The sequence below is a fragment of the Candoia aspera genome, chromosome 10 (assembly GCF_035149785.1).
Source record: "Candoia aspera isolate rCanAsp1 chromosome 10, rCanAsp1.hap2, whole genome shotgun sequence".
NCBI classification, from domain to species: domain Eukaryota; kingdom Metazoa; phylum Chordata; class Lepidosauria; order Squamata; family Boidae; genus Candoia; species Candoia aspera.
In genome coordinates, this window is record NC_086162.1 from 26952713 (window position 1) to 26960095 (window position 7383).

A 7383-nucleotide genomic window follows, 5' to 3' on the forward strand; every position below is an offset into this window, starting at 1 on the left:
CGCGGCGCGGCGCTGCACCTCGCGGGGCCCCGCCTCCTCGACGTGGTCGCCGCCATTCGAAGCCGGCCGGGCGGGAAGGAAGGGAGGGGGTCCGCGGGCGCCATGGTGGAGAAGGAGGCACCCGGCGGCGGCGGCGGCATCAGCGAGGAGGAGGCGGCGCAGTACGACCGGCAGATCCGCCTCTGGGGGCTGGAAGCGCAGAAGCGGTAACGCCGGGCTGGGCGGGGGCCGAGTGCGGGCCGGGGGGTGCCCCTCACGCCCCCCTCACGCCCCTCTCTCTCTCCCCCTCCCCTCCCCTCCCCTCCCCTCCCCTCCCGCAGGCTGCGCGCGTCGCGGGCGCTGGTGGCCGGGCTGCGCGGGCTGGGCGCGGAGGTGGCCAAGAACCTGGCCCTGGCCGGCGTGAAGGCGCTGACGCTGCTCGACCACCGCCAGGTGGGTCCGCCCGGGCCTTTCGGGGGGTTCTCGGGCGGGGCGGCGGCCGCTCGGGGAGGGGAGAGCCGTGGCCCTTCGGGGCCCGCCAGCCCCTGACAGGTAAGCTGGGCGGGTCCGGGCGAGGCGCCGGGAGGTCGCCGCTGCCCGGCCTGGGGGGTCAACCGGGAGACGGGCGGCGCTCTGCTTCGGCCCTGCTTAAAGTTCTCCCTTCGGGCCTGGCGTCCTGCTACTTGTGCTTCAGGGCAAGGCCCAGGGGTGGCCGCCCCAGTTGGCGGACAGCGGCTGGCAGGCACGCATTCGCTGTGGAAGTACCCAAACGTTGGCCTGCTGTTTCACTCCGCCTTGGCAGCTGCAAACAGCTGCAAATGTGATAAATTCTGGTACTGGACCGAAACGCAGGCCAGGGCAGTGGGGCCTGTTGGCCATCCTGGCTGGTTCCTGCCCTGGGATATTTCCTGGCCTCAGTCAGTACTGAGGGGAACCCTGCTCACAGCATGCTGCTCCCTAGGTGTCTCTGGAGGATACACAAGGCCAGTTCCTACTTCCAGTGAGCTCATTGGGTAAGAACAGAGCAGAAGCTTCACTGGAACGTGTTCAGGATCTCAATCCCATGGTTGATGTGAAGGCAGACCCTGAGAATGTTGAGCAGAAACCTGAGGAATTCTTTACTCGCTTTGATGTGGTGAGTTCCAGCAGGGATAAGGGCAGGACTGTACTATTAGGCCTGGAAGGATTCCATCTGCCCACCAATTCCACAAGCCTCGCATGGAGTGTCCAAGAGAAGTAGAGAGGGGCGCGCCTACCTGGTTTTGTAAGTGGGCTATGGCTTTCTCTGACGCTAGTGAGCCAACTTCTGTCTCAGAAGGCCCTGGGAAATTACCTTTGTTCAGGGAAGAGAAGATAGTTACTAGCATCACTGACTGGCTCGGGCTGGGGTTAATGCTTGCTTGTTTGGTCCCTTGCAGAGAAACTGGTGTCTTTTGTTTTCCAGGTCTGCCTTACATGCTGCACCCAGGAAGTCCTCCTGAAGGTGGACCAAATATGCAACAAATACAGCATCAAGTTTTTCACTGGTGATGTCTTTGGCTATCATGGCTATATGTTTGCCAACCTGGGTGAACATGAATTTGTTGAGTGAGTTTCTCTTGGCTTGGAATCTGAAGCTGGGAGCTGTGTCTGAAGATGATGGGTGCTGAAAGGGATGATTCACCCAATATTTTTGTGGGGGGGGCATGGGTCCTGGAGGGAGCCATGGCTCTTCTTAGGCATTTGTGTCGTCTCTTGCCCTGGAGACACAGACAGACAGACAGGAAGGCAAGCTGCTATCTTACAGCCATTCTATAAGTCAATTATTGGCTGGAATGAGGGGTAGAAACTGTTGTATTATTCCCCCCACTCTGTCCCTCTCCCTGCCTTACAGAGAAAAGACAAAGGCTACCAAAGCCAGCCAGGAAGGGCAGGGGGGCTCTGATCCAAAGAAAGCCAAGCCGGATCTTGCGGAGACCACCTTGGTGAAGAAGGTGGGTAGATGTCTGTGTCTCTGGAGCAGAGAAAATGGGGAACTGGGCCTATACCATTAAATCTTTACTCAGCCATCAGGCTGTTTCTATCAGAAGCTATGTTACTTCTGTTTGTGGTGTAGTAACCATGCCTCTCATGGCCAAGGCATAAAGGATTTCCTCCAGCTGAGTATTCCTCTCCCAGCCTTCAGGCAAGCCTACCCTTGTCCTGCAGATTTTCATTCTTTGCTTGGCCTCTAATGCCACATGCATCTTTGGCCTTTCAGAGACTTGGAAGGTATGATATTATTCAGTCATCTAGTCCAGCCCTCTGCCCAGTACAGGATCCACTAAAGCATCTCTGACACGCCCAGCCAGCCTTATTTGAAAACTTCTCACAAGGAGAACTCCCCACTTCATGCTGTAGCTTGTTGAACTGTCCTGTTCATTCCTCACCTGGTAATGGCTTGCTGCTCTAGGAAGTTTGGTTTAGGGTTAGGGTTAGGGTACAGTACAGGTTCAGACCTGTATTGACACCAAGGAGTGCCTGGATTTGACAGTTGAAACAGAAAATGCACACGAGTGCATTAGTCAAATTAGGAGCTGTGGTTTATGCGTTTGGAGAACTTTGGGTTTCTGTGACAGGATGAGCTTGGGTGGACATAGAATAGCAAGTGAGGTTTCATGAGTAGAATGGAATTGCACAATGAATGCCCAGGGTAGCATCTAAAAATTAGAGATAGCAGTTGTAGCTCTTAGTGCCAAAAAAAAAAAAGTTTGAGGACATACAGATAGTATGGGGCTGCTAGTCCCGATGGCCTCTGAAGCTTCTCCAGTTGATACCCCAGAATTTCTGACTTTATCTTCTCCATGGGTGGCACTACAGTTCTTAATTTTAAAACAAAGAGAACTGTAACCATCATTCTCTGGACTCATACAGCGAGTCTTCAGTTACATGACGCAGTTGGTACCATGCAAATGCTGAGTCTGCAGGGTCTGGCAAGAGCATTAACTGTGACCCTGGATAGTGTACTAAGAGCATACAGTTGCTCCAGTGCTGCCTCGGGTCAGCAGAGGGTGCTTGACTGTGTGCTTAGGACGTGAGCCGGTCAGCCTTGGTCACTGGCTTGTGTGGACAGGCTTCATGGGGTTATCTGGATATTCCTGGCAGAGAGACAATTATATATGCTGTGCCCCCCCCCCGGGTTTAGTGATTTCTGCAGAGTTCTCTGGGCTAACCCAAATGTTCTTTAAGCCATGCCTAGATGGGAGCAATGAAGAGCAACAGCATCCTGAGCTCAAATAGATTGGCTCTTAATGACACTTAAAATAGTGGTGGCATGTGACAACAAGCAACAGCATATATGCCAGCCAGTTCTGAGTGGGCCATGTCAGCTGGTTCAGTGCATGTGTGTAAAATTATGCACAGTAGCAAAATACATATTTTAAAGAATAGGACATTTATTTATTCATTCATTTATTATCCTGCCTTTATTATTTTTATAAATAACTCAAGGTGGCAAACATACCTAATAACTCCTTCCTCCTATTTTCCCCACAACAACAACCCTGTGAGATGAGTTGGGCCGAGAGAGAGGGACTGGCCCAAGGTCACCCAGCTGGCTTTCATGCCTAAGGCGGGACTACAACTCTCCGTCTCCTGGTTTCTAGCCCATTGCCTTAACTGCTAGACCAAACTGATCAAATGTCACTCTGATAGGATTTTATTTAATGGTGGAATGAAAACTATGAAGTAGAATCTCTTCTTACTGGTTATTTGCATCTTTTTGTTCTACTAAATGCTTGGTGATCTTGCATTTTAAGCATGGATCCCGACGATGGAGCCTTTATCTGTACCCATAGATTCCCAGATGGTAGAAAGAGCTGGGGGTTACACTGGGAAGAGGGGCTGCCACAGCCCCACCTCTTTCTGGCAGATGAGACCCCTTTGGCAACCTCCAGAATACTTCCTTTGCTTTATAGCTTGCCATTCATTGGAGCTGCCTGTGGACAAGTTATGAGCCTTCTTGAAACAGCAAATGATAGAGAGCTGGACAAGTTGTACCGTAAAGCAAAAGTTAAAATCTTGCCCTCCTGGATTCTGGTGCATCTCCATAGTTCCGCTAACTCCCTGTAGTTTCTGGAAAGATGACTGCGGAAAGTGTCTTGCGGGCTAAGTGAAGTGATTTGAATGCCTCTGTTGCCTCCCTGTCCTTTTCTTCCCCTAGCATATTCGTTTTTGCCTCCTAAAAGATGCCCTGACTCTCAACTGGAGCAGCGAAGGGGCCAAAACAGCCCTGAAACGCACTGCCCCAGATTACTTCCTGCTGCAAGGTGAGATGCCCAGCTGAGGCGGGTGGAAGCATGTGCTGGGATCTAGCTTGGCAGCAGGGCAGCAGGTTAGGCGAATGCCTTTTGAGTCACATGATTCCTGGCTAGAGCAGACAATGGAGCAGTGTCCAGCTGACAGGCACATGAGCTCCTTGTGGTCCGAAGGAGAAGCAGACATGCAGCTGAAGCAAAGAGGCACTAGAGCAGGCCAGGCATTCATCCCAAAGCAGCCTTTGCTGGGGAGCACAAGAGCCCACCCCTCCTCCCTGGAGGTGGAGGGCATACCTGTCGCAAGGTGTGGACCTGGCTTCAGAAGACTGGGCTGCCCCAGGTTCCTTAGCCTGGCTGCTGGAGTCTGAAGCATCAGGTGCGTCCAAGGCTCACTTCAGCTGGCAAGCAAGAGAAGACTCTGGGGCTGCCCTGATTAAATCAATGCTTTGTATCCTGATCTTGCGGTGGGCATTTTGGTTGGGAGGGCAGCCGCTGCCACCTCTTCTCTCCTCCTTGGCTGGGATGTGTCTTTTCGGTCTGGTTTCTCTTTGCTCTTCCGCCACATGGTCTGCGTACTAAAGATCTCCTTCACAGGAGGCTCGTTGGTCTTGGCATTTTGGGTCATGCCTTTTGGGAAGCGGAATGCCAGGGTTGGGGCAGAAAACATCTGGTTTAGGAGGTGTACTGGGATCTCCCTGCTGACCTTCCCCTTTCCCAAAAGGGAGGGCCTGCCTGATTCTGCCTCCCCCCCATCAGCTCCCGAAGATAGAGAGGCCTGTTTCAGCTAGCCAGAGTCCAGGCGGGGAAGCAAGCAGACATGTGGCTAGATATCTTGGGTGTCCATGCACATAGATGTGCTAGCCCAGTAGGGACAAGTTGCAGCCGTATTTTCATGTACGTGCTGCAGATTGACTCCATGAGCACAGAGAAGGTTATGGTGGGCTGTGGAGACCTCTTCCTTGGCACATGCTGGGGTCAGCTTGCTGGCAGTTCTCCACAGGTCAAGGGGAGCAGAGATGTAGTGGCCCCAGATGAGGGGAGCCAAGTGTGGTGCCAGTCTGACAGACTTCTAGGCGTGCTGTTTGTCTTGTAACACTTACTACATGGTGGTTGCTTCCTCTTGCAGTGCTTTTGAAGTTTCGGACAGAAAAGGGGCGAGACCCTTCCCCACAGAGTTACGTGGATGATGTGGCACTGCTCCATCAGATGCGCACGGATGTGCTGGCCACTTTGGGTGTCGGAACTGACCTGATTGTGGATGACTTTGCCAGGTAAGGGCCGCCTTTCTACCTTTGACCAGATGAGGGAGCCAGCCTTGCCATGGGCCTTCAGCCCCCACCCCCACCTCCTGCTTGGGACCAAAGAGCAAAAGGTGCTCTTGACAGTGGATGGAAATCCTGGAGGAAAACTGGCCCGGACCGGTGTGGGTGAGCCACCAAACAGGACCAGGGCCAGCAGCTGATGGGTGGCTCTGGTTACGCTCGGCCTAAGTTTCTACATAAGCCTTCTGTGTGAAGGATGATGGCCAGGGTGGCCTTAGAGGGAAAAAGGAAAGGTGGCCGTGGCAGCTTTTTTCTGGAATGAAGTTTAACTTTAGGGGCAGGGAAAGCACTTCCTCCGTGCCCACCCCTCTTCAGCAGCTGCTGCAAGTCGATCCAGTGGCAGAGAGGTATGGGGCCTGCCTTTGAGTGGGCCAGGAAGGGGGCAGCTGTTGGGGGTACATTTAGCAGAACTATCTAGAGCACCTCTTTCAGCTGATGTTGGGCTGCCTTATCTGCTCCTCCAGTGCAGGATGAGATTAGATGATGGGTCAGGTCTCTTCACTTCCCTGCAAACAATGGCCTTTGTGCCCACAGCCTGACTTTTCCTTGTTTGCTGGTATCAACAGCTGCTTCTCTGAAATGGCCCCCGTTTGTGCTGTGGTTGGAGGGGTGCTGAGCCAGGAGGCTGTCAAGGTAAGGTGTTTTCTCCACCCCGCCCCCCTGCCTCTGGCCTTGAATTGAAGAGAGCAGAGCATGACTTCTTCCTGGGGAGGCCCTCTTCCAACCCAGGGTTTTGCTTGCTTGCCACTTCACAGCAGCACCAGCATGCTTGGAGATGGTATGGATTGAAACACTGGTAAAGTAAACTTATGCCCTTCCTGCCTTGCTGAGCATTCCTGCCAAAAGGTGTGGAGCTGCTTCTTCTGGTCCTGCCTGGAAATTGGGTGGGGGTTGCCTGCTAGTAGTTCCCAGCTGACTCCAGGCCTGTTCTAATATTGTCTCTACCATGTCGTCTTATTCCTAGGCACTCTCACAACGAGATCCTCCCCTCAACAATTTCTTCTTCTTCAATGGCATAAAGGGCAGTGGGGTTGTGGAGTGTCTGGCCCCCAACTTCACATCCTGATCTGATGGCCCTGTGTGGCCTTGGGAGGTGGGTTATGGATTATGGATTCAATCCCTGAACAGCCAGCCCTCATAGTGTCTCTTCTCAACTTAGCCCAAATAAAATCTACTTTGGTTACTGAGTCTCTCCAGCAGTGATTTTCCCACAATATTCACTTTTAAATCGGCAGGCGGGGGGGCAGGGATATAGCAAGGGCCCTGTTGGCCTCAGAGAGGGATGAGACTCTGCCGTGGAAAAGCCAAGACCTAGTGCTGCTCTGACCAGAGCCCTGTGCTCAGCCTGACCTCAGAGGGCATGGGGCAGGACAGTCTCCATGGCTGCTGCAGGAAACAGTTGCGGCTGTCGTGACACTGGCCTGCTTTTAGCTCTTGGAAGCATTTTGGTTTCAAAGGCTGCTTGGGAAGCAAAGTGGTGGTGGTAGGGACTTTGGGGCTTGGGCCAGGAGCACCAGGCTCTGCACTGAAGAGAAGGAGCAGCTTTCAAGAATGTGCCTGCACCTCCTAACCAAGAGGAATTAACCTTCCCTCCTATGGTTGAGCCACGTCTGGCTTCCGGCTCCCACTCTGCTCCCACTCTTGGGGCAGCCAGAGTTTTCCTTAGCAAGGGCTGTGATCTCCTGAAGATCTTGTTCCCCCACAAGCATTGTCAGAGATGGTGCCAACGGTGGTTCCTCATCTGCTGGCACCGCCTTGGGCTACATTGTCCCATAGAAGAAAAGAGGCTGATGCCATTTCTGCTTTCA

General features: G+C 53.3%; 1 protein-coding gene across 2 annotated transcripts; it reads left to right on the plus strand.

The window, feature by feature from the left end:
* Positions 1-62: 62 nt before the first annotated feature.
* Positions 63-6758, plus strand: SAE1 (SUMO1 activating enzyme subunit 1). 2 transcript variants are annotated; one of them, XM_063312074.1, is made up of 9 exons: positions 71-206; positions 321-432; positions 941-1114; positions 1424-1566; positions 1853-1952; positions 4160-4265; positions 5380-5524; positions 6142-6208; positions 6540-6758. In XM_063312074.1, exons 1-9 carry the CDS (start codon positions 103-105, stop codon positions 6639-6641), a joined length of 1053 nt encoding a protein of 350 aa, XP_063168144.1. In that variant the 5' UTR covers positions 71-102; the 3' UTR covers positions 6642-6758. The 2 variants fall into 2 exon arrangements, with proteins under 2 accessions (XP_063168145.1, XP_063168144.1); XM_063312075.1 differs by lacking the exons at positions 5380-5524; positions 6142-6208 and having other exon boundaries at positions 63-206.
* Positions 6759-7383: the final 625 nt, after the last annotated feature.

Bases quoted from the DNA above. Each gene is read 5' to 3' on its own strand.
- SAE1 (XM_063312074.1), top strand. From the start codon at position 103: ATGGTGGAGAAGGAGGCACCCGGCGGCGGCGGCGGCATCAGCGAGGAG. The intron at 433-940 runs GTGGGTCCGCCC...GCTGCTCCCTAG, and splicing joins CGCTGCTCGACCACCGCCAG to GTGTCTCTGGAGGATACACA. The intron at 1,115-1,423 runs GTGAGTTCCAGC...TTTGTTTTCCAG, and splicing joins TCTTTACTCGCTTTGATGTG to GTCTGCCTTACATGCTGCAC.